Source organism: Pseudonaja textilis, chromosome 2 (genome assembly GCF_049901715.1).
Source record: "Pseudonaja textilis isolate UNSWEBS1 chromosome 2, rPseTex1.2, whole genome shotgun sequence".
Taxonomy (NCBI): Eukaryota; Metazoa; Chordata; class Lepidosauria; order Squamata; family Elapidae; genus Pseudonaja; species Pseudonaja textilis.
The window spans coordinates 54,837,169-54,863,980 of NC_141991.1; the positions used below are offsets into that span (position 1 = coordinate 54,837,169).

General features: G+C 41.0%; 1 protein-coding gene and 1 long non-coding RNA gene across 13 annotated transcripts in view; one reads left to right on the plus strand and one right to left on the minus strand.

The window, feature by feature from the left end:
• Window positions 1-26,812, plus strand: part of RAF1 (Raf-1 proto-oncogene, serine/threonine kinase) — a 100,294-nt gene that overhangs the window by 34,349 nt on the left and 39,133 nt on the right. For 2 of the 12 annotated variants that reach the window (XM_026724230.2, XM_026724200.2), the window contains exon 1: window positions 8,735-8,891. The exons of 3 other annotated variants lie outside the window; for them this stretch is intronic. Coding sequence is in view for 1 of the 9 variants with exons in the window: in XM_026724222.2 (XP_026580007.2) it covers window positions 8,658-8,891 (234 nt within the window). In the remaining 8 variants the exon portion in view is untranslated. Of the gene's footprint in view, window positions 1-8,636; window positions 8,892-8,928; window positions 8,999-9,357; window positions 10,357-26,812 lie in introns of those variants that run through there. 7 more of the 12 variants (XM_026724222.2, XM_087923928.1, XM_087923935.1 and 4 more) reach the window with 7 other exon arrangements.
• LOC148126857 (uncharacterized) lies at window positions 5,971-8,629 on the minus strand. The gene is made up of 2 exons (XR_015741648.1): window positions 8,207-8,629; window positions 5,971-7,603 (listed from the first exon to the last, which is right to left on the minus strand). It is a non-coding gene; the product is annotated as an uncharacterized LOC148126857 (long non-coding RNA).

Below are 26,812 nucleotides of genomic sequence, written 5' to 3' on the forward strand. Positions count from 1 at the left end.
AAGGTCAGATGCATTACACTGTATGTCAGTTAAAATGTTGTCATGCTTGGAATCAAGCCATCATGGCTCCTGGTTGTTTTGCAATTTAGTCTACATACATTATTTTAACCTTTAAATCTACCATCTTTGGAAAATTACATATATATATTTTCTTAGTCAGAATTAACGCACAGTTACTCTATTTTAGACAAATCTATGAAATGACAGATATATTAACAGGTTGCTGTACTACCTGCTTTTGGGTGCTACAGAACATACACCAGACCATGTTTTGGAGAATGTATGCTACTTTTTAGTTGATATCACTAAGTGTTTAACCAGAAGAACTTGCATCTGGGTAGTTTTTCTCTGCCTTCTCTGAAAAGTGGGTTTTCTGCCTGTCTTTTCAAGAGCACTTACATCAGTGTTTGTATTTTAATAACTTTTGAAGCTTCAAGGGGACTTGAACTGAATGATCTCAAGGATTTCTTCTAATCTGGAGATTCCTCCAAGTATCGTTTTTAATTTCCTAACAAAATGCCCAATTTGCCATCACTGAGATTTAAATCTAATGTTTATTCAACAGGCCTGTGCAAACCTTCAAATATTGCTTCATTGTGATAAAGGCTGTGCGAAGCACTGTTTTAAAAATTGCTCTCCTCACTTGCTCCCTGCTAAAAATGAAGCATGCCAGACATTTTTCCTGGCTAATCTCACTGTTGGCGGGCTTCAAGGTAACATGAAGTGCCTCAGGCGAATCACGTCACTGTGTACATTGGGACAAAGCACAGCCTCTGTGTATACCACAATTGTTCAGCTTCCCTTGCCATGTTGCTCATCAGTCAAACTTTCTTTTGAAATGTACTGCACAGTTTTTACCATAGGGAAACTCTGAAGAGTGTCTACAGCTCCTGGAAGTTACCTGATTTTTATGCAGGAAAATTTTGTGTTGCACAAAGGTTACATTTCAGCTCCTTTAACATCTGAAACTAGGACAGGTGTAATATTTATCATCTTTGATACATCTGTCTCATACAGATTTAGTTTCTTATTCATGAAGCTGCCACATCTTTGCCTCGGCATTATTATAGCTGATCTTCTTTCAAGGAACCTTTCCTACTGCTCAACTTAGAACGTTTTTTGAATGTTAGTGTGTCATTGTGTTGTCACAGTTAAACCTGCTCAGAAAAGCTTTTGAATAAGGTGCATCATTATATCATCATGGTGCTATCATATGCTAGGGTCTTCATCTGCTTTTGTTTAAGGCATTTTCTCTTGTCTCTGAAGATATTTTTTCCAACTTTTTCTAAAGGAAGAAATGATGAGATTTTACCTAGTCACAACCCAATGCATAGGATGGGGATCCAGGAGGTAATTTGAAGAAAACTCAGATACTGGCCTACTGTAACAGCAAAGGGTAACATTGATTGCCAGATATTATGAGAAAGTTCTAGACCAGTAGCTCTCAAACTTGGCAGCCATATGTTGTGTAGACAAATCCCAGAATTCCCAATCTAATCATGTTCTAGACCAGAGTTCCTAGACGTTTTTGGCTTTGCAGACCAATGTGGGGGAGGGGGAGAAGGGAATGGTTCCGCATGAGCAGCGGGCAAGCGATGTGTGCGCAGCCCCATTTGCATGCACACCACCTGCCGCTCACACAAATGGAGCACCCATGCCCCCACTCATCTGCTGCCCAGTGGGGATGCATGTGCATGTGCTTGCCTGCCACTTCATGCGCCCAGTTCTTAACACCTGATGCAGTGGTGGTATTCTACCAATTCAGCCTGGTTCTGCCAAGCTGGTAGCAGCTGAGACCAAACCAGTTCTCTCCGACAATCTGCTATTGGGCCCACCTGCCCGCCCGGGCTCCCATACTAACCTTTATGTCCTGCTTTTGAAGCACAGCTGCTTTGTGCGGCAATCTGCTTGCCGCATGGCAGAAGCCTCTGTGCCTGCACAAAGTGTGCATTTGGCAAAGTGTGTGCAAAAGTGTGTGCATGCGTACAAAGCGCACCCACCAAGCTACGCCCACCGAACCAGTGGTAAAAATATTTGAAATGCACTACTGACTTGATGGTCTAGTAGTAGAATGTGGCCCAGGGGGTTGGGGACCCCAGTTCTGGACAGTCAACAATCTAGACATAAACCATGATTCCAAGCACTATCTGGCCATAATCCAAATTCATTTGAATATGTTGTAAGGTAGAAATTGGCAATCTTTTCTTGGTTGAAAGACTTGCACTTCATTCTCTCTCCCCACTTCCTGATTACCTGGAAGGGATGAGATGCTTTTGCTGTTGCAGTATCGTCAGGAGGATGGAGATAACTTTACATCCTATTTTTTTTTTAAAAAAACTGGGTGTGTTTTGGTGGGAATGAGAACAACCCCATTAGGGACAGTTGGAAGTAGGGTGTCTCATATCACCAGTTCCTACTTATTTGCTAAATGAAATATTTTAAAGTAAGCCATTAATTTCAGTCTAAGTACTTATACCTTCTGTATAACCATAAATATTTCAAAACAACCAAATGTCTAGGTAACTTAAACTATTTTGATGCGATAGAATTTGGGTAGACATGTTAATACTTTGGCATAGAGTAATGTACAAGTTGAGCAGGTATTATTAGAATATAATACCAAATGCTATAAGCTTTGTCAGAATGTTAATACATATCAACTTGCCAAATTCTAATTATCTTAAATAAGATAAAATTTCACTTACATCATACAAGCAAGCCAGAAAAAGAGGCAATTTCTAAAAAAAACCCAGCAACACAAGACTCCCATTATGCTGCCCAGGTTTTAATAACTAGCTTGTCTGCAAGGTGTTATAGGATAAACTTCCAAATAGAGGACACCTTTCAGAAATTAATTATTAAAATAGGATGGGTTATATGTTTTTGCATCTGGAGGTCTTGTAGATATCAGATCATCATCCTTTAGGCTGCTAAATCATGTCAAACAGCAGATAGCTGAACCAATCTCCTTTATGAGAACATGACCTAGTGGGGAGTACTAGCTGTTGCTTCTTAAAGGATTGAAATAATGCCATTCTTAAAAACCAGGGGAAGGCAATTGACATAAGAGATAATTGGCTAGTGAGTATTATGAGGACTGTGGTTGATTGTAGCAGATGAAGAAAAGTTGAAGATAACTGAAAAGGCAGCATTGAAGAACTAGTATGTTTGTGAGCAGGGAAATGATCCTTGAAGCAAGCCCCATGATCCTTGGTGACAGTGTGAGTGCATGACAAAGAACCAGAGATGAATATCAGGAGGAAGTTTCTCTTAAGACATCTTGCCCCAGTCATTCTCAACAGGGAGCATTTCTGTAAATACATTGGAAATCAATGGTCTGCTGAGTAATGGGGATATATGTGTGTGTGTGTGTGTGTGTGTGTGTGTGTGTGTGTGTTCTTAAGTTTTTGTGGGTATTTATATGTATGGTATTCAGCTTTGTTTGGGTATTTTCCCACATCATCAGGCTTCTATATAGTGTTTGTCTGTGAGTCAGACTTTCACAGCCGTTTCTGTTTTTTTAAAAAAATCCATTCTGGCACAGTAGGCTAGCATCAAATTTAAAACAGAAACGGCTGTGAAAGTCTGACTCACAGACGAACACAATACAGAACCCTGATGATGGCAGATAAGATTCTGCCGAAACGTTACTACAACTTTAAAAGCACAACTATAATGACGTGGGAAAATACCTGAACAAAGCTGAATACCATACATACATACATACATACATACATACATACGTAGGTCTAGGTGTGTTCGGGTCTTTTCCCGTGTAAGATTAAGAGTATCTTGGCAATGTTTCGGTGAGGTCCCACTCGCCGTCCTCAGGCTGGTGCTTTCGGCTTCGTGCCAGTGCAAGCAGTGTGTGATCGGAGCTGCTGTCTCTCTATAAATACTGGTGGTGGGGGTTGGTGTGCTGGACTGGTTGGCTGCGCTGCTGCCTCTTGATCAGTTGATGGAGTTGATGTTGGTATAATGGGCTGATGATGGCCTTGTGAGTTTTGTTATGGAGATATCCTGGATCTTGTGCTGTATTTTCTTCTCTTCTGACTGCATTTTTGTGTTCTGCGATGCATGCATTTATTCTCCTGTTGGTTTGTCCAATGTATGTGGCTGGGCAATTGTTGCATGGTATTTCATAAACTCCTTGGTTTTCTAGCTGGATCTTGTCTTTGGGGTTTCTTAGGATGTTGGCTATTTTTTGGTCAGTGCCGAAGGCTATCCTGATACTGTGTTTGTAGAGAATTTTGCTAATTTTGTCTGTGGTGCCTTTGATGTAGGGGAGGAGTGTGATACCATTGTTTGATTCTGTGTCTTGGTTTTTTTGGGGTATCTCTTTTCAGATTAGATTGGTGATAGTTTCTTTGGAATCCGTTGGAAATTAATACGTTAGTGAGGGTGTGTAGTTGTGTTCTCAGGTGGTCTTTGTCAGCTAGGCATTTGGTTCTGGAGATGAGGGTCTTGGCTACGGAGTTGATCTGTGCATGATGGTGATGGGATTGTGCATTTAGGTAGCGGTTGGTATTTTTTTTCCCCAGTAGATGGTGTGGAAAAGCTTAGATTCTGAATATTATCCTTAATTATTATCCTTAATTACAGCAATTCTAAGTGGAATAGCATTTCAACATCCAGTTTAAGTAAAATTCTAGATCTACATGCATGTTCTATACTCTCTCCACACAGACAAATACAAACACATTAACCAGAGAATTATTCAGGTACTTTCCTAATGAGTCCTCAGGAAGAAAATTACATCAGCCTCCCTGAATAGAATTGTGACAAAACAAAGCTAGGTAATTTGGATGATTCATCCAGCACATAAACACATACTTCTTTAAATTGGAAGAGTTGGACAACAAATTGGGATTCCCTGTGGGATTCCCACAGGCAGTACAGGTGTTCATACAGAAGCTTGTTTTTAGTGTCACAATTTTGCATGTCAAATACATAATACGTATTTTGTGGAAATGGATAAATAAAACATCAACTTTTTTCATTGGTTAGTACATATAAATAATGGACATAAATTTAGCATATACACACTATTGATATGAAGAAAAATAAATGCTCAAAAATGCCGACCAATAAGACACAAAATAAAAAGTGTTATTTATCCCAATGGGTGGTAAACTATGTGTCATATATTTTTTAGAACATGGTAAAACAGGATAACACATCCCAGGCAATCAGTTAATAGGATTAAAATGCTCCAGCCTTCCTGGAAGAATCTGTTATGCAAACTTTTGCCAGGAATGAATATTTTTAACAAGCAAAATATTCTAAAGGTTAAACATTTCACCAACATATCTCTGGTATAATTCCACCGAATCCCTTAGGAAGTGTATTATGAATGTTAATGGATAAAGCTGAGCATACAACTTATTTTAGGCAGGCATTCATATAGTAAAACCATCATGATTGAACTAGACTGTCTGAAGCAGGCAAACCTCATATTTAAATAGCAAAGTCAATACCGTGGACTGAAGGCCTAAGAGAATTGCAGATGAAAAACATGGATGGCTGGAAGCCAGGAGAGATGAAATGTGGCAGCAGGGTTGAACTGCCTTGGAAGCTGGCCCAGATCCATGGGAAATGTTACACAATTTGGGAGGCCTTCACCAAGCAAAAACTGGAAAAAAATTGAATTCACATGATCTTTGCTAAGCATTGTTTGCCACAATTGTTTCAGATTTAGAATGGAGTGTCTTTATAAAAACAATTTCTTATGAAGCCACTAGAGGTATGTGAACATGAATGAAAGCATAATATTAACATAGATACTGTAGTCCTGTTCAGTAATTTATAAATGGCTACTATAGCAATACAATTCTGGAACAATATCATAAATATCCCGCCTTACAAACTATATGCCAGTATAATATGTTTTAATTGAAGTACAGCATGATCCTGTAAATGTGTACTGATATGTGCATTCCAGTGAATTTAGTGAAACAATTTTCCTTTTAAAGGTTTTTAATATATGTACAAATGCCTTATCAATCATTAGCTGATTTACATACGCCAAGCCATGATACAAAACATAAAGAGCTGTGGCAGCATAAGCTACTACATAATAAACTATGTTTTAAATTCACAATCGGTGGATAGCTAAGAAATTATGTTACTGCTTAGTATAATGTATGAACTCAGCATTTACAAAATTAAAAAAAATAGATTGGAAGAAGGAAACAAAATAAGTACATTGAATCCTAAATTTTTGCTTTAAGTTAAAAAAATATTCAAAGAGGGTGACCGGCCCAAAGTAATCCAGCTGGCTTTCATGGCTAAGGCAGGACTTGAGACTCATTGTCTCTTGCTTTCTAGCCTGATGCCTTAACCCAGGGCTATCAAACTCCTGGCCAGCAGGCCAGATGTGTCACATGTTGGCCATGCCCACGCCTGGTTTAGCAAAGGGGGGGAAAGTCCCGATACGTCATGTGGTGTCGCTGTGACGACACGAGTTTAACATTCCTGCCTTAACCACTACACCAAACTGATTGTCAGGTTATCACAGATAACACGATAACTTCTGCATTTCAAATTCTGAATAGTTTTAAACAAAAAAGAACCAAGTTGAGACAACATGCTTAGCCAAAAAATGTTGCTGACAATAGTTAGGGAAAATGAAGCTGTACAGGAAAGGATTAGGAAAGCAGACTATATGTCCTCATTAAACAACCAGAGTGGTTTGTCCTATCATACAAATATGCATGGAATTTATAGTACATGTTTTATATGAAGGTAAAAAATTAGTGTAATTGATAGAGTACAGACCAGAAAACAAAATAATATTCAAGATGTTGTATTAAAACATTTAATTCTACACAAAGGTTTTGCCTCAGTTCAAAACTAGATCTGTCCAATCAGATATGGTTAGCTCTTTGATAGCATTTCAGCTTTTTCTGGCACTGAACCACATTATTTTAAACTCTGAGAAAAGTTACTCTATACAACACTTGAGATTGCGGGAGGTCCATTCTCTCACTGGCCCTCTCTTGGCTCAAGCAATCTATTTCTTTTCAAAGGAGGCATTGGAAAAAAATGCAAGCAGTCTAGCATTTTGCATGTTGACTGGCCTCCTGCCAAAGAGAAGGGGGAAGAATGTGTGTCAATTTCACCCCTGTAAGGGGTGCAAGGAATTGCACATGCCAAAACAGTCCAGTTAACCCTTGGCTGCATTTTGAAATAGAACTTCTGCTATTTGTGTGCACTGCTTGGGACTTATTCCCCCACTCTAGCTATTATAGCAGCATAGCACTATAGCACACTAAGTATTGAGAAGTCACCAACCACAAAACTGCCAGTATAAAATCATTACATTTTAGATACTTTTGTATGCAGCAAAGCAAATGCAAGGCAGCTTAGATTTTTTTCCATCAAGGGGACGCTGACATTTTTTTTTTTGCACTTTTTGGTCAGGTGAAAGGAGTATAATGAATTCTGGTGTTCTCCATATATTTTCTGCACTGGAAGAGCAGTAGCAGTGAAGACCAATGTGTTTCAAATCTGCCTTAAAAGGAAAGAGATAGAAAAATGTAGTGTAGAAGGATCCTTAAGTTCTGAAGCCTTGAAATACTTTTCTTTTGTGCTCTCAATGGTGCTGTTAAGGATAAATAGACATTAATTGGATCACAATCTCCCCCTCAGATTTTTTTCTACTTTACATTCCCTTTGGTTTCGCTTTCCCCCTCACACTTCTCCTTCCTTTCCCTTCCCATTCTAAACAGCTTTTGTTCTTTTAAAAATTTGGATATGCTGCAGGCTAAATTGTAATTGCCCTCTGCATTATTTTTTCAGGAACGCTGCTCCATTATTTTTAAAATGTCGGTTGGGCTGATTTGGGAACTTCCGAAGTGAAAAGCTCGATTCTTTGCCTATTAATCTTGCCCCGGTCTTAAACTAAGTAGGTAACATGGACATTCCTTTGGAAATTATTACAAAATGCTAGGATTCAATCATCACTCTATACTATGGTTTAAATTGTACTGAATAAGCCACATTTTAGCGGGCTTCCACATGCTAAATCAAATCAGGGTTTCGTTTACATAACAAGCCGAAGGACTTTACTTTTCTCTATGATTTATGAGCACACCTTGTTTGGATTTTGCTGATTAAAATCGTCTACCTCTTTCTATGCGACATGTTGGGTTTGCCATACATACTAAGCTCAAGCGTGCTTGTTTAGCGAGTAGGGCAAACTTACTCAGTACTTTAGTTTGCGGTTTACTGAATTTTGAGACACCCCCGCCCCGCATCTGGATTAATTCAGCACACCACGCGAAGGAGTCTTATATTAACACAGCCCTCGATAAATCCATTGCTTCCAGTCGTAGTCGTAGTATCTCTCCGGTTTCAGAAATGTAGGGATGAGCAATAAGACATTCCTTGGCAATATCAACTGGAAACGGCAAGGCAACGGAGGGCTATAAGCGCCCCTCTTGATGTTCCATTGATTAGATAGATAAGAAGACCTACAAGAAAACGAAGCACATTTGGGAAACTTAATCCGTCTAAACAAGATTAAGGAGCAACAACACGGGGCACCTGCCAGGCACCTTCCTAACCAGGGCTGATCACCTGCCTGGCCGGAGTGGGGGGGGGGGAGATTTCTGGCCACACCCCCAACCACCCCCATTCCCAGGCAGGAGTCGCAAATGGCGTCCGAGACAGGCAGACAGTCCCAGGGGGCGGGGCAGAAAGCCGCTCGACAGGCTGAAGTCTCGGCGCTCCGGACTGGAGAAATCGAGCGCCGAGAGCTTCGATGCGTTTGCAATAAATGTCTGGCTGTTCCCCTGGCCGCCATTTTAGATGACGAGAGGAGCGGGAGGCTTCGAGTGAGGGAAAAACTCTCGCGGTGGGGAAAGCGGCAGCAGCCGAGAGGAGGGCAGGTACGGCGCCAGTTCCTCGCGCTGGGGGACGTGGGGGAGGCGGGGGCGAGTTTCGCGGTCGGAGCCCGGGAAGGGGACGCTGGGCTGCTGGCTCGAGAGGAAAAGGGGTACGGGTGTCCGGTGCACAGTAGCGGGGCTCGGACAGGCTGCGTGAGGAGGAGCCCCCCGTGCTCCTCCGGCCGCCGCGTTTGCAGCTCGGCTTCGGAGTTTCTGCCTCGGACCGCTCCCGAGGAGCGCCGAGAGAAAAGGCGGGTGCATCGGGGTCGCCTCGGGCTGAGCTTCATCCCCGCTGCTGCTGTTGCTTCTGCTACTCTCGGGCTTTCGTCGCCCTCTTGCACGGGATGCCTGCTAGGCAGCTTCCCCGCGAAGGAAGGCGCCCCAGTGGAGGAGTCTGGTTTGTTCCCCGTTTGCTTTTGCCATTTTGGGCTCTTTCTCCCGAGCTCCTTCCTCATTTTCTTCTGTTCGGGGGGTGGGGAAGAGCCGGAGGCACCAGACTGTCCGGCGGGGAACTCGAGTCCCGTGTGTTTGCTGGCAGAGATTGGAGGCATCTTGTCTGCTGGCGTCCTCCGAGGCTGCGGTGCGACCGGGGACCTCCGTTTATTGACAAGGGCAGGAATGGATGCTAGTAGTGTTGCCGCTGTTGGTGCCGCCGCCGCCTCCAGCCAGCTGTCATCGGACAGATTGGCGCTCCCTGGCTTTCTTTGCGGGCTTGTGTGAGGAGCATCCGAAGCGTTGGCTCGGCGGGCGTTGAGCGAGACAGGCGAGCACAGCAGGATCACCCCCCCCCCCCGGGAGGAGAGAGGCTTTTGAATTAAATTTGCAGGAGAAAAAAAGACGGGAAAGGCTTTTGCTAGGTTGGTGGGGAATGAGGCAATTGCGGTTTGCTGCGAGGAAATCGAATAGAGAAGGGATTGAGGAGCTGCTCTTCAGTTTCTTGGTTATAATAAGGTTGATGGAGACTTGTGAAAACGATATTCGCTGTGTTGAAGTGAAACGTTCTGGAGAGAATTTATTCTTAATTTTTTTTATGGCTATGATCATTCTCTGTAGATCCTGAGAGACGTGCCTTTGTTTATAGCCTACTCAGATTTTCTTGGTCGTTAAGTGCCCCTGATTTATAAAAGATCAAAGGATGTTAAGTAATACAAACCAAGCCAGCGATGGTAATATAAATAGGTTTGCCTTGAATAGTCTTGTGTAAGTCAGAATATTGCTTTCCACTAATAGCTCAGATTTATCAAGATTGAACTAAACTAAATTAAAAGTTCTGATTTGCATTAGATTTACTTTCAAGTAAATGTGTTTATGATTGTAACATAAAAACTATGGATTACTTAAATAACAGCACTTCCAGTCAAGGCTTTTGGAAGAGAAAAAGAAAAACTGATGTCTTTTCATGTGAAGCTCTATGAGCCATCTGTCTGGCAGTGCATACTTGATGAAATTTTATTTTAACTCATGAAAGGTGTGTATTTCACATGGTACATCGGCACATTGGTCTAAATCTAAACCATGATTTTCTTCACTGGTTTGTCAAACTACATTGCAGGGATCCAAAGTAAGATAATTGTAGCTTAATGCCTGAATTTGTGTACAAGGCTCACTCAAAATGGAATAAATGATATTAAAACTTAGTGAGGTATATACTTAATCAACTTGAGAAAAAAAACCTAATTATGTACATACACATTATTGGTTTTACCTTTCTTCAGGCTATTTGTAACAAGGGTGCTTATGTGGCAATTTAATACTAATAAAAAACCTCAGGCAACATTCTAATGTTAAGTTCTTTTGGTTAAACATTTTTAGTAAGTTATTTTTGTTTGAAAAGCTGGAGGTTTGGATAACTAGCACATATGTTGCTGCTGTTAAATGCAACAATTAGTGCAGCCAATGCAGTTATTTATTATAAGACAAGCTTTCTTTAAGAGTTATGTATTCTAGATTTGTTTTATTTTGCTACTATATTTTTTTCTCGGCAGTAATACCAGTGACTGAAGAGTGCAATTGTTGTCAAACTAATTCATGGAATATATTGCCGTAATGTTGAACAAAGCCATCAACTTTTAGTTATACGTGGTTTTATACATGTCCTTGACTTATGACTACCCATTTAGTGACCATTCAGTGTTACAACAGCACTGAAAAAAGGGACTTATGGCTGTTGCAGCATTCTAATAGAAATGTTAAATATTAACATTTTTTTGCAGATTAAATCAGATGTATCACCTGAGCACACACTTAGGTGTATGATGGCTGTTACATCTATGTATTAGACTTTTCAGTGCCATCTGAGAGGGCGTGATGTTTATATGTGAGTGGCTGTTTATGTTCCAACCTGGTGTTCCAGTATAGCTGTGGTGTAACCAAAATTGCTTGAGTACTGGCAAATACTCACAAAACTATCAATTAGCAATGTGTTTCATTTACTGTACATAATATCATTTAAGAATGTTTGGGACCTCTAGTATATTTTTAGATTGGAACTGATTTGAGGTTGGTTTGCTGACTTGCTGGATGGGTGTGGTGTTAACAGTAATTAAATTTGTTACAGGATTTTAGACCCAAGGGGGTTTAATGTTTCATTTCAGTTATAAGTTTTCATTATTGTTAGTTATATAGAATACATGGATCAAGGAAACATTTTTGCTAGCTATAGAATAGATAAAAATCTAAGGATGCAGTAACTTAATAGAAGAATTATATCATATATTAATGTTTGTTTAATATGGAAAAGTTTTTTTTTTCTTTTCAATTCTGTCCAATTCTTGAAGAGTGCCTGGAGAAGTCCCTGCAGTTGTTTTGGCAGGGTTTTTCAGAAGTAGATTGCCATTGCCTCTTTCCCAGGCAGAGAGAAAGTGACTGACCTAAGGTCACTCAGCTGTCTCTTGCCTAAAGCAGGACTAGAATTCATACTCTCTTGTTTTCTAGCTTGATGCCTTAAGTACTAAACCAAAAAGTATATATAGTACTCTAGATGTGTGTCTTATATTTATGAAACACAGGTTTGCTTTTGGTTTTTAAATAAAGTTTAGAGTTAGTATCCTAGTTTTTTTCATAAGGTTTCCTCCATAAATAAGCACAGAATAAATCAAAGCCCTTCCCCCGGGAATTTTTTTCTTGTAATAAAATGTATATCTGTTTTATCCAATCTTAGCAACAGTCCCAAATATCCTAAATTATTCTAATTCTATTGTTACATCTTGCCTGGATTATTTTATTTGAAAAAGCTCCCCCTCTCCATTGAATTTGGCAATAAAATATTAATAGGGCAATGGATATTTATGGACAGAAAAGAAGAAAGGCCTTTGCTGCCTTAAATGAAGGCTCGGAAGCCCAGAAATAAAATTTAGATTCTATTTCAGAAATCCATAGCACATAAAATACAAATCAAAAGTCAAACTAGTCACTTACAGTATATATCCTGTCAATGGATCTGGAAACCCCAGACTGACATGGAGCAGATCAAGTGGCTATTATGATTGCGTCTATATTGCCACTCTTACAAGGTTGGAGTTGCTATGTTTGAGTTGGATGGCCATATAAAGATGTTTAAGTAAACAAAATAAAATGTACTTTTAAGGATCACAACTTATAAAGTGCTGACCTGTATTTGAAAAGATTTGTTGAAAGTTATGTTCAACAAATATCGTATGTTTCATCAGACAAGCAGCAGATAACAGAATCAAATAACTTTAGAAATGAACTGTAAGCTAAAGGAAAAATTAAAGGGAGAGTTGAATGCAAGAGAGCGATTGAGTCTTCTTGCTCAACCTTTTAAAGATTTGCTGGGTTAGCTGTAGTTTGGTATTGTAGCCAAAGAATTATAAAAAGAAAGCTAGTTAATGTTGCAGACTAAGCAGTTGCCGTGTAGCTGAAAGACTCTTCTTTGGCATCTTTGGTAGTGCTATTTTTAATTATTCCGGGGGCTATGCCCTTTTAATTTTAAGCCAAAGGACAGTAATTGAAATTTGTTTTATTTGTTTTATAGCCAGGAAGAAAAATCTAATAGGATAAAAAATGTGAATATTGGCCTCCTTAATGCTTTGCTTACATAATACAATGATTTTTATTCTAATATATTACTGGTTCAGGTTGAGTTTCCTTGTTGAGTTTCAATACTGTATTAGCTTCTTCATTTGTAGGAAAGGTTTTCTTGAAACCTTAATACTGTAGTGAGTGTTCGTTAAAATGTATAATGTGTCTTAAAGACATACCGTAGCTATCCCTGACCTATGCATTTTTAGATGTTGGATACCAATTTCTAGGAGCTGAAGTCCACATATGTGATGAATTTTCCAAAATGAACAATGGTGACAGTGTCTTTCTCTTAGATATAGAAAATTATATTGGTAGAATCCAAAATGTTAATAGAGGATTATGCTGTTTTCTTTCCTTACATGACTGTGTAATCCCTGAATATTCCTTCTCAGTGAATTATATTTGGGAGTATATTGAAGACTGTAGATTTGAAGATTTCTCACTTCTCTTTGCACTAATTAAAGTTTTTTTCTGTCAGCAAAATGAATTAATTGGGTCTGATCTTTCTGCATAGTTCTGTAAGTGTTCACAATAATTTTTGTATATTAGTATATAAGTAACAGCCATTGAAGTACTTCATTTATCATTGGTGATTATGTGCTTGAGAGCATCCATGTAATTTAAGCAAGAATACTCAAGGTCATATAAAAAATGTAGTCGTTACAGGTTTGTTTTGTAGAAGCAGGCCTAAAGATAAAATTAAAAGATATTATAGGCACATTTATCTGTGTATGTGTATCTGTATATATGCACTTGCATATGTAACTTTACAAACATGATCTAACTTCATCATTGCCATAAGTTAAACTGTTCTTGGGTATCTTAATCAGAAGAAATTATTTTTCAAATTTATACACTGCCTATATCGCTAAGTGACTCTAGGCGGTTTACAGATAAAAGTTATAAATCATATAAAAGAAACAAAATTAAAAACAGAGTTAATGAACAAATTATAAGGTGGAGGGCGTGCCCTCAAGCCAATAACTACTCCCAGGGTTGCATGCCACTCTTCAGTCTCATGCCAATTGGCAAAGCCAGATCTTCATACTCTTTTGGAAGGGTGGGAGCCAACCTCATCTCTAGGGACAGGATGTTCCAAAGGGCAAGGGTAATGGCAGAGATGGCTGTCCTTCTAGACTCTATCATCCATGAAATTCTTTAACCAACAGGGTCTATAACATGTGCTTCCTGCATGACTGGTGGGAAGGGTTATGTAATTAGAATCAGACTATTCTTCTGGTAATATGGTCCTGTGCCATTACAGAGCTTTAAAGATGAGACCTAACACATTGAATTGGACCCGGGAGCAAACTGGCACCCAACGCAGCTTGTGCAGCAAAGGTGTCACATGTGCAGTCGTTGAGGTATCCAAAAATGCTTGTGTGGACAATTTCACACTAGCTGAAACTTCTGCATATTCTTCAAGGGTACTCTATATAGAATGCATTCTAATAGTCCCTATTCTTCCAGTTTCATAAGCTCTGGGAAAACAAGTGTTTCAAGGACCTTTGTGATCCTCACAAATCGGACCCAAAATGTTGTTAAATGTGTACTCTGATTCCAGGAAAAAGCTGTACAAAATGTAGTAGCCATTGTGACATAAAAAAAAGTTAAATGACCTTTATTACAAATTTGAATTTGCTACATAGGAATATGAAATTCAGTGATGTTAAAGTGAAATTTGAATCCAGGGTTTCCTTATAGTATTGATGCTCCTTGCCACTGTATTTCATTAAGTCAGGTACAGGTAGTCCTCAACTTACAACAGTTCATTTAGTGACTGTTCCAAGTTACAAGGTTGCAACATCCCCATGGTCAAAATTTGGATGTTTGGCATCTGGTTGCAGGGTCCCAGGGCCGTGCAATCACCTTTTGTGACCTTCTGATTAGCAAAGTCAATGGGGAAGCTAGATTCAATTAACAACTGTGTTACTAACTTAACAACTACAGTAATTGGGCGTTGGTAGAAGTTACCGTGAACACCCTTTCTGTCTATGCTGCGAGAGAGCCCAGGATGGGTTGACTCCTTCCTATGGCGTCATTTAGCTGAGTCTGTACTAAGATATAAAAGCCAGCCCCCGGGAGAAACCCCAGCTTTGGCAAAGATACTTGACAGACTGAAAGGTGTCTCTGAAAGCCCAAAATAAATACAGAAATATGTCTTACCCTCTCCGGACGAATCAAGGGAGGGGCTGGGCTCTCTCGCAGCATAGATAGAAAGGGCATTCATAGTAACTTCTACCAATGCCCATTCTCCTCCATGCTGCATTGAGAGCCGAGGATGGGACATAGCAAAGCTTGCATGTCCACGGGGGTTCCTCGTCTGGCTCATCGCACCGACTGTGGAACCACTTGTTGAAGCACCCATCTGCCGAAGGCCGCAGTCGCCAAGGCAAAAGCATCCAGATGGTAGTGTCTGATGAAAGGAGACGGGGATGTTCACGTGGCCACACGACAAATCTCCTCCAAGGATGCTTGGGTCACCCAGGCAGCGGAAGTGGTCACGCTTCTGGTAGAGTGCGCCGTCAGACTTTGGGGAACCGGAAGGGCTGCAGCTTTGTAGGCCTGCTCAATGCAAGATCTGACCCACCTGCTAATAGTAGGAGAAGAGGCCTTGTGCCCCAAGTGAGAAGGGAAAAAGGAAACAAACATGGCTTCTGACTTCCTGAAGGAGGAAGTGCGCTTAATGTATATTCTAAGAGCCCTTCTTACGTCTAGCATGTGCCAGTGCCGCTCTAAATCATGGTGCGGGAGAGGACAGAAGTCAGGCAAAACAATGTCCTGGGACCTGTGAAACCAGGTGTTAACCTTTGGAATAAATGAGGGGTCCAGACGAAGAACAACCCTATCATTGTGAAAGGAACAAAGGTCCTGTCTGATGGAAAGAGCAGCAAGCTCGGAAACCCTCCTGGCAGAAGTGATGGCAACAAGGAACACTACCTTCAGAGTCAGGAAACTGAGAGACACTGTTCCAAGGGGTTCAAAGGGGGGCTTTGTAAGGGCATTAAGGGCCAAATGAAGGTCCCAGGAAGGATACCTGTGAACCACCGGAGGGTGCAGGTTGGAAGCCCCTTTCAAAAACCACCTGACTGAAGTGTGATGGGATAAGGAAGGAAGCGAACCCCTTGAAAGGACTGAGGAGAGGGCCGCAACCTGCCTGCATAAGGTGCTGGGGGCAAAACCTTTCTCCAGTCCATGCTGAAGGAAGCTAAGAACTTCTGCCAACTGGGCTGAAGCAGGAGAAAGACCCTCCCTGAGGCACCATCGGGAAAAAGCCTTTGGTTGTAGGAGAGAGCTGGCTCTTTTTGGTATTGATGGAAAATCCGTGGCTCTGGAGACATGACAGGGTAATTTGCAGATCCCGATGGGTTGCAAGAATGTGCTCCCAACATTGCAGGGCTCTCCCAAAAGAGCAGCTACCCAGATCCCTGGGAGCGGCTTGAAGAGAGGAAAAAAGTACTGAAGATCACTGGTGATTGCTATCTAACAGAACGCTTTCAGAGACACAGCTACTGACTGAAAGGAGCTGAGTCAAAAGCTGGGGTCTCTCCCGGGGGCTGGCTTTTATATCTTAGTACAGACTCAGCTATGACATCATAGGAAGGAGTCAACCCATCCTGGGCTCTCGATGCAGCATGGAGGAGAAGCACTTAATAACTGGCAAGAAAGGTCATAAAATGGGGAAAAAAATCTGTTAACAACTGTCTCATTTAGCAACAAAAATCATGGAGCTCAGTTGTGGTTGTAAGTCAAGGACTACCTGTAGAATAATTGGTAGAGAAGGCTTCAGGGAAATTTTACATTGGCATTCTGTTCCATGAAGAAATAGAAATAATTAGAGACGTTGGAAGTATGACTTTACTTGGGAATGTATCTGTACGTGCATTTATTTCTTGACTGACTAGTCTTAAATCAGGTCTTCAACACCATTGCTGCTTCCTTTCTGTGTCAGCCAATTAGGCTGTTGCTTCTTTATAATCATGTTGTTTATGAAGAAATCTTCATTTAGGGGGTTTCCTTATGGATGCAAAATGAACATTTTTGGTACAAAAAAGAGAATGTAGATAGGTTCTATTTTGGGGCCCATAGAATTTATACATTGTGTGTTAGATGTTCTAAGACTGGGTATATGAGAGATTCTTCATTGTTCCAATTGTAGATATGGATAAAAACTTACAAACAATTTGTTTAAGGCTGGCAGCAATTCCCCTGGTTGCAGCTGTTTGGAAAAGTGCTGCAACAATTGGAAATTTAAACAGTATGACCTTGCTGTACACATGATTGTTATCCAAGGGAATTCATTTATTTACTTGTGATTTTGTGCTACTTCAGTCCACAGACTCAATCTCACAATTCCCATTCCCAATAATTAAGTTTAAAACATAATAGATCCTAAAACAATGACAAGTATCAACCAGGAAAGCAACATAGTAAGATTTCTAAAAATACATACATACGTACATACATACATACGTGGATCTTTGGTTATTTGGGTTTTCTCCTGCGTAAGATTGGAAGTATCTTGGCAACGTTTCGATGAAGTCTCATTCATCATCTTCAGGCTTGTGTCTTCAGCTTGTGCTTCTCAGAGTGAGAAGAGCTTCACTCTGAGAAGCACAGAGCCGAAGACACAAGCCTGAAGATGATGAATGAGACTTCATCAAACGCTGTCAGATACTTCCAATCTTACGCGGAGAAAACCCAAATAACCAAAGATCCACATACAAATACCCGAGAACCTCAGAGAACCTCAGGATAGATAGATAGATAGATAGATAGATAGATAGATAGATAGATAGATAGATAGATAGATATATTTGTGTAGGGAGAGAAATGTGTTGTTTGAATTTGTCAGGTTAAAAAAAAGATGTCTGGCATAACTAGAACATCTTTTAGATGCTAGCATTATTATGCCAGAGTACTGTTAGCCATGATAGTAGTATTAGTTCATCTCTTATTTTTACCCATATTAGAAAATTTACTCATTCTGATTTAACAGGTGTAAAAATGAATAAGCAGTTGAAAAGTTCTTAACTGCTATGATCAGCTGTCATCATTTTGAGAGCAAAATATTAGTTTATTATAGATTTTCCATTGAGTATATTTTTCTATGTTCTATGGTATTCTTTTGACAATGTACATGTTTAACAGAATTTTATTGTGATGTGATGTGTTTCTTATTCATAGATTCATTGAATCATAGGGCTGAAAGGGACATTGGAGGTTTTTTTGTCCAATCCCTGGTGAAGGCAGGAGACCTTATACTATCCTGGCCACCAGTAGTTATCCTATCTGTTCTTGAAAACCGCTGGTGATGAAGAACCCACAATTCTGGGAGGAAAACTGTTCCATTGATTATACTTCCCACTATCAGGAAATTTCTCCTTACTTCAAGATTGGATCTCTCTTTAATAAGCTTCCACTCATTACTTCTTGTCCTGCCCTCAGATGCTTTGGTGTTGTCCACAAAGGATTCAGCAAATTGTTTTGATACTAAGCACAAAAGAACATCTACTTGGTTTGTGCATGATCTTCAATTATTCCCTTTCCTTAAAAAGATCAGGTGTTAAATATGCAGGTATTAAACATTTCTTGAATCATCAACACCTGTTTTCCACCCTATTATTGAAGAACTAAAATATAAAGCTACTCCCAGTGAAATTCTTTTTTTATTTCAACGACAAATAGTTTGTACATGCTTCTCAAGAGGTTGCCATATAACTAAAGCAACCAGAAATTCATAAACTATAAACATAGGTTGAATGTCCCTAGAGGATCTAATCTGAGTCAGTCACAGTCTGCTGGATTAGATGGTGGACATTTTATGGACAGGTAGTCCTCAAGTTGCAACCATTTTTTCAGCAACTGTTCAAAGTTATGGTGGCATTGAACAAATGGTACTTATGCTTAGCTGCTGAGTTATGGCCATTGGAGTCCCCCACCACAGCTATCACAATTTGGGTGCTTGACATCCTGCCTGCACTTACAACTGCAGGGGTTCTTCAATTTTCCCTAAGTGCTAATTCCCTTCTCTCTTTCTGACTGCCCTGCATAGTGGCATTCCTCAGTGGTGGTGCTGGGATAGTAGAAGCTCAGTCTTAGCTTGATACCCGCAGGCCTCTACGTTAGCCACAGTCTTACGATCATCACTTAGGAGTGCCACCTCAAGCCCCATGTTGGGTCCAATCACTCCAGCACTATAACGCAGAACCTGCTATTCCATTGCCCTGGATTCTACAATTCTGCTGCATTCAGCTGATCTTTACTATCTCCACTGCTGGTGAACCATATCTGGCTTGACTCTATGTAAGGTAATTGCTGGATGGATGGCAAGGCCAGCAACCTCAGCTGGGCAGGCCTAGCAGAGCTGACAGACAGACAGGCTGGCAGGGCGGCAAGATAGGCAGAGGTAGTGGAGTGCAATACAGTAACATTCAGTGTAATAGACTAATTGAGGCCAGATGTTTTTTGTTTCAGATTGGTTAATTATGCAAATGAATAATAATTGCATATGTTATAAAATTAAGGTAAAACTTAAGAGAACTAGAAGGTAAAATACTGTGAATGAAACAAATTTGTTAATGGTTTAATGTATTTGGGTCCATTGCACCCAAAGTTCCTTAAATGGGGATTTTTAATCAGAGGTCAGTTAAATTGAAGTTGTACAGTACTTTAAACAAACGGCATCTAGGCATACTAACAAATCATGGTTTATAACTGATTTAGTATACTGAGTTGTTTGTGCATACTAAAGCTATAACCCTGGGTTAAAACATTATTTAAAGTTCGTTCATTCTTCATTTAGTCACCTGTCTATAAATACAGAGGAAGTGAATGGATTGAATACAATAATATGCATTTTTATTATTTTTTTCTTTCTAACTAATTTTTATTCATCAGGGATATTACCTACATGGAGCTGATTCAAAGGATAACTTGTTTAGGTAGAATTTCTTCAAACAATTAATAATCTGTTTTTGTCATTTATACTTCTATTCTTATAATATGCATATAGCCATACCCTAAAAAACATTGTAGAGCTTCCTAATTTACAGTGGAGTCTGTATGCCCAGGGAGAAATTTGAAGGATGGGATTCTTAAAATTGGTTTTTAAAGGTACATTGGGCTTTCCTATGATATTTGAGAATTGGAATATAACCCTTGATATTCTGGACGGTCTTGCATGCTGGGCAAATGAGACAGAGAGCTAGCTACTGCATTCTCTTAATCTATTAGTCAGGGTTACTGCCCCATTCAGTAAGATTAAGCTGCTTTAAAGTTTAACTCATGGATTGCTGCTCATGAATTTAGCAGGTCAAAATCCTTTTGAACCTATCATTAATTTAATTATAAGATCTCTTTTGACATCTTAAATTAGTACTTATTTTATAAGAACCTGTCCTCAACTAAATGGAGTTTTCTTGTCTATTAATTCAGTTGTACTGTTTGTACAAATATTCATTTATTTAGGAATTCCTAATCCTGCATTTTAAACTCTTGTATATTAAATGTACTACCAATGCTTTTTTATTTCTAAAATTATTTTACTGAATTGTTGATTTTGAAACATTGATATTTTGAAATAGATAATTTTGATAATATTTCATTGGTGCAAGTATGATGCATAAATGGTAAATTAATTTTTATTACTCTAAATTCTTTAAGTAAACATTTTTGTATATTCTGGAGATTTTTTTAAACAAATGTACAGTAATTTATTTGTCTAGTGATTATTCTAAGTTTTTGGAACTGTACAAGCATGTATCTATTTGGTCTTTATTAAATCTATAGACTAGTTGGTTTCCAATTGTATATTGTTCCTTTATTAAAATTTTGAAATACTGAAAATTAAGCTAATCTCATTATAAGCATGTATCTGTACTTAAACACAAGTGTTATATACACTCTTTGTGCTAAAACTGCCAATTATATCAACATATTTTTTTTAATAAAATGTCACCAATAGTTTTGAAGAGAGTCTCTTTGTGAGACCATGAGTTCTAATCCTGGCTTAGTCATGAATCTAGCTGGGTGTCCTTGGGCCAATTTCTCTTTCAGCCCTATGAAGAAAACAAGGGCAAATCACTTCTAAAATCTTGCCAAGAAAACCTCAGGAACGTGTCCAGGCAGTCACCAAAAGTTGAGACTGACTCGAAGGTTAAATAAATAAGTAATTGAAACTATTATAAAAAGATAAGCAGATGAAAACATCTTGGATAAAGTGTATGTGAATGTAGAGTGAAAAATATGCTAAATGCTCATTTTTCTGGTTTTAGAATGGGCGTTGGTAGAAGTTACTGTGAACGCCCTTTCTATCTATGCTGCGAGAGAGCCCCTCCTATGACATCATAGCTGAGTCTGTACTAAGATATAAAAGCCAGCCCCCGGGAGAAGACCATTCTGCCTGGTCGACTAGGCTCCTGCTGAGCCAGTCGGCCTGGGAGTTGTCGACCCCAAGATGTGGTCCGCCGAGATTGATAACAGGTGTTTCTCTGACCATAACTCCAGCCGTAGAGCCTCTCTCATGAGGGCTTTGGACCTCGTGCCCCCTTGCCAGTTGACATGAGCCTTTGCGGCCATGTTGTCCATAAGGACTAGAACATGAGAGCCGGTCACTGATTGCCTGAAATGCTTGAGAGCCAGAAAAATTGCTCTGAGCTCTAGCCAATTTATGGGAAGGGTCTGTTCGGATCTGGACCAAACACCCTGAGCTATCTGGCCCTGCATATGGGAATCCCAACCCAGGAGGCTGGCATCAGTGGTTATCACTAGCCTGTCTGGGTCCCTGAACAGGAGTCCTCTCCAGATAGATGGGGAATGGCACCAATTGAGAGATCTCCGGATTTGTGGCGGGAGTGAGACCTTAATGGATGAGTGGCTGGTTCCTGCTTGTTGGTAGGGAAGCGGGAACCATTGGAGGGCTCAGGAGTGGAGCCGAGGCCACGGGACGATGCCAATACAGGAAACCATCTTCCCCAGAAGTTTGGACAGCAGCGACAGGGGGACAATTTGATGTTGCTGGATCTGGCTGATGATCTCTGCAAGGCTCTTTCCACGAGCTGGGGACAGGAAAACCTGGCACGACATGGTATCGATGACTGCTCCCGAATATTGCAATTTGGTTGTAGGAGAGAGCTGGCTCATTTTGGTGCTGATGGAAAATCCGTGGCTCTGGAGACATGACAGGGTAATTTGCAGATCCCGATGGGCCGCAAAGGTGGAAGAGGAAAGAATCAAAATGTCGTCCAAGTAGCATTGGATCCTCACTGGAATAGAACGTAGAGATGCCACCAACGCTGCCAGAACCTTTGTGAAGACCCTTGGAGCTGATGAGAGGGCGAAGAGAAGTGCTCGATACTGGTAATTGGTATTCTGATAACAGAAACAGAGAAACTGGTGATGATGAGGCCAAGTTGGGATGTGGAGGTAAGCCTCAGTGATATCAATGGAAGAGAGGAGGTCGCCCTCCCGAACGCTCTCTAAAATAGAATGCAGAGTCTGCATTTTAAATCGCCTGTATTTTACAAATTGGTTGAGAAATTTTAGATGAAGGATGGCTCGCCACCCCCCTGAGGCTTTGGGAACGATGAAAAGGCGAGAGTAAAGCCCACTTCTCCGTTGAGAGGGGGGAACAGGTTGAATAGCCCTGATTTCAAGAAGGTGCTGAATGGCCTGATTCATGAGGGCTTGCCTGGTAATGTCCCGAGACACAGGACAGATCAAAAATTTTTTTGGGGGGTGGGGCTAGGAAGTCCAATTGTAACCCTGACCTAATAGTGCTGAGCACCCAGGCGTCAGTTGTTGACTCCTCCCATTTGGAGGCAAAGAAGGCTAGGCGACCTCTGATGGGTGGGGAGAATGAGGGATTACTTAAAGCAACGGAAGGAACGACCCCCTCCCCCCGAAAGGGCCACTTACCAGTAGAAGGTGGTTACCTGCCAGATGTTTCCGCCCGTTGGTCTTGGCGTTGGGAGTATGACCTGTGAGAGTGGGGGAAGCGAGATGAGGTCTCCACTCGGAAGGCAGGAGGGCGATAAGGAGTAGGGCGATAGTCGGCTTTCTTCCCAGAGGAAGAGAGAATTTTACGTTTATCTCTGGTTTCGATGAGATAAGGTTCCAGAGCATCGCAAAAAAGCTTATCGCCCGTGAAAGGAACTGAAGCCAGCTTCCATTTTTGGCATGACTCCGCCTGCCAATTTCAGAGCCATAAAAGTCTTCTTTCTGCTACAGAAGATGCCATGGCCTTGGATGCAAATTTGGCGGAATTGAGAGTGGCATCTGCAGTGAATTCCGCCGCTGCAATAATCTTATTAAGGTCTTGGTGAGACCGAAGGTCAGAAGCAGGCAATCTATTCTGGAGTTGGCGCAGCCACCGTATGGATGCCCTGATGAAGAAGGATGCTGCTGTTGAAGCCCGAACAGCCCAAGCAGCAGCCTAGTGATTGTGCTTGAGGGTCTGTTTGGAACATTTATCATCCAGTTTCAGGATATCTTCTGGATCCGTGGGAGTGCCAGAAGATGAGAACGAGGCCAGAACTGGAATGTCAACAGAAGGCACTGCCAGGGCATTGTCCAGAGCTGCGCTGACATTGTAGAAATGCTTATCTAGAGAAGATGGGCGAGGACTTGCCGAAGGAGAAGCGCACTGTTCCTTGACCATGTCCAGGAACAAAATGGGAGAAGGCAAAACCTCTGCATGCACTACACGCTTGGAGAAGAGCGAATCCCCTTGGCTAGAGGGATTTCCTTGTGGCTCGGGAGCCACTTTCTCTCACGACAGCTTGGCATTGACCAAGGCCTTGCTGAGTAATGGTCTGGAGAGAGTAGGTTTGAAGACCAATGCAGAGGATGTCTGCTCTGGGTGAGAATCCTCTTCCTCTGGTCAAAAATCTCACCCTCTTCACACTCTGAATGAGAGGAGTAACTGTGTTCAGATGGTGAAGGCCTTCCTTCCTCATCAACCTTCTCCCATTCTGGTAGAGAAGAATGGACCCTGAGGTCCCGAGGCCTGTGTAAATCAGGATGATGAGGCAAGGAACTTATAGATTGAGAAGAGAGTAGGGCCTGAACCCTTTCCAGAGGTTGAAGAATTTGCTTGAAGCCTTCAGCCAATCCTTGCCTAATGGCTGATGAGACTACATCTTGGATATCCCTTGGTCTATGCTCAAAGGTAGAGGCAGAAGACCCGCTGCTGTGAGAATGAAGGTGGCTTCAGGCCTAGATTGAGGAGAGGTTCGAGGCCTGGAGGGAGGGGGAGGAACATAGGGCACAGAAGCCTGTTGGAAATAAGGCCCAGATCTGCTTAAATCCTGAGGATCTGACTGTACAGCAAGAGCCTCAGGAGACCAGGATGGAGGATGGAAAGGCTCATAGATAACTTCTTCTCCCCTGGGAGGGCTTGGTTGGGGCCCATGAGTATCACCTGAAACATGCTGTAGTTGCACTCCCTTCTGTTGAGTAGTTCTGTTGAACTGCCTCTCTAGAGCTTCTCTGCCCTCAATTCAGCCTGAGTTGCCTTCTTAGGGCTAGAGCCTTAGCTTTGATTTTAGCAGCCACCTCTCTCTGGACTAATTGGGTGCATTGCCTACGTCTTTTTCTCCTATTGGGCTTAAGAGACTGTTCCACTGGGGGTGGGGGGGTAAGCTCTGCCAGAGCCTTATCTTGCTCCATTTGTAAAATAAAGGCTCTTGTTTTGGAAAGAAGCTGTTTAGAAATTTTTCTATTAAGCCCCATAACCCTATGGGGCCCCCGGGCTTACAAAATGGCTGCTCACCTCGTGGTGGAAGGTTTGAATCCAAGATGGCCGCTGACTATAGGAAAACAGGCTCCAAGATTGAAGAATCGCTCCTTAAGCTATACAGAGCCCTGAGCGAAGTCAGCAAGGGAAAAACACAGCAACCAGCTACATGATCAGCTGGCTTGAGCTCTTATCAGTTTGCCGATTGTGTTTACGATCCCTCCAAACTGCAGGCATGGGGGAGGTCTGCAGACGCTGCCCAGCTTGCCTGCACAGAGCTCTGTAAAGCTGCTCCCAATGTTGCGAGATAGAGAGAGAGCCTTGCTCTCCTGGGAGTTGCTTGAAGAGAGGAAAAAAGTACTGAAGATCGCTGGTGATTGCTATCTAACAGAATGCTTTCAGAGACACAGCTACTGACTGAAAGGAGCTGAGTCAAAAGCTGGGGTCTCTTCCGGGGGCTGGCTTTTATATCTTAGTACAGACTCAGCTATGATGTCATAGGAAGGAGTCAACCCATCCTGGGCTCTCGATGCAGCATGGAGGAGAATATCTGTCAGTCAACAATCCATTGGATTAAAGGATTTGAAAACTTGATATGTAAAATATTCCATTCAATTTTAGTGAAAAATTTCTGTGTTCTAAAAAAAAGCTTGATTTATTTCACAAGACATGAAATTACCACCTCTTCACCTAATGACCCTAACACACACACACCCATCACTGGTCCGCAGAATCAGAAGGTTGGGAGCCATTGCCCTAAGGAACCAAGAGGGAGCATTCTCTTCTGGATCTGAAAGAACCTGCAGGGATGAATGGGAAGAGGTAAATCCCACAGATATTGGGGACCTGGACCATGAAGGGCTTTATTGAGAACAGCCAGCATCTTGAATTGCACCAGAACAAACTGGCTACCAGTATAGAACTTGGAGCAGTTATTACACGGGCAGATCAACTACAGATAGCCCTGAACTTACGACCACAGTTGCGCCCAAAATTTCCGTTGCTAAATGAGACAGTTGTTTAGGAGTTTTGATCCATTTGGTACCTTTTTTTACCCCTGTAGTGATTCACTACAGTTGTTAGGCTTCCCCATTGACTTTGCTTGTTGGAAGGCCAGGACAGGTGATGATATGACCACAGGACAATGCAACTGTCATGAATATGAGCCAATTACCAAGTGTCCAAATTTTGATTGAGTGACCACGTGGATGCCGCAGATGCTGCAATGGTTATAAGTGAAAAAACTCATAAGTCATTTTTTTCAGTGCCAATGTAATTTTGAATGGTCACTAAACTAGTGGTTGTAACTCAAGGACTACCTGTAATGCGTATGACTGCTCAACCCATTGAAGCAGTTGAAGTTTTGGCAGGAACCTTAAGGCACATGAAGACATATTGTTGTTACTCAAATACGAGATGACTAAAGCATGAAGGCCAGTGAGCAAAGCCTCCTGGTTTGAGGAGGTATAATTGGAGCACAAGAGGAAACTTTGCAAAGGCTCTCTTAGCCAAAGTAACTCCATCCAGAAACAAAGATAGAATTTCTCTAGAAGAAGATATTTAAGAAAGAAGCTACTGCAAAAGGTGCTATGACTGCTAAAACTCATATATCATATCCAGCTATTGCTGAAGCAGTTTCTGGTTCAGTTTTCTATTTGTCAGTAGCCATGAGATTTGCAAGATTGATATCATCAATAAATGAATGATAGATCAAATCAATAAACCAGGAAGGCTGAAACTATTTTTATATAGGCTATAATAACAGATTTTTGAAAGTCTGGTTGTTCTGAATTTCTTCCTCCTCCATTGAACTAGGGAGATATCTGTTTGTGCTACTTCCGAATATTATCTCTCTTGTAGATTTAAGAGATCTCTTGTTCTGCTTATATAGCAACCACCATCTCTCCTATTTTTGATTTTCACCGAAAACCCACTTTGTAGAAACATGATGTAAAAAATAGCTCATATTGCCACTTTAGTAAATTGTGAGGTATCTCTACTCTGATAAGAGTTATGTCTTCATATATTAACTGACGTGAGTAAAACTTACCTTAATTTTTTTCTAATCCTAATATTTGTATTAATTGCAACACCAATAATGCTCAAATAATACTTTTTGCAATGTTTTAAGAAGTACTGCATA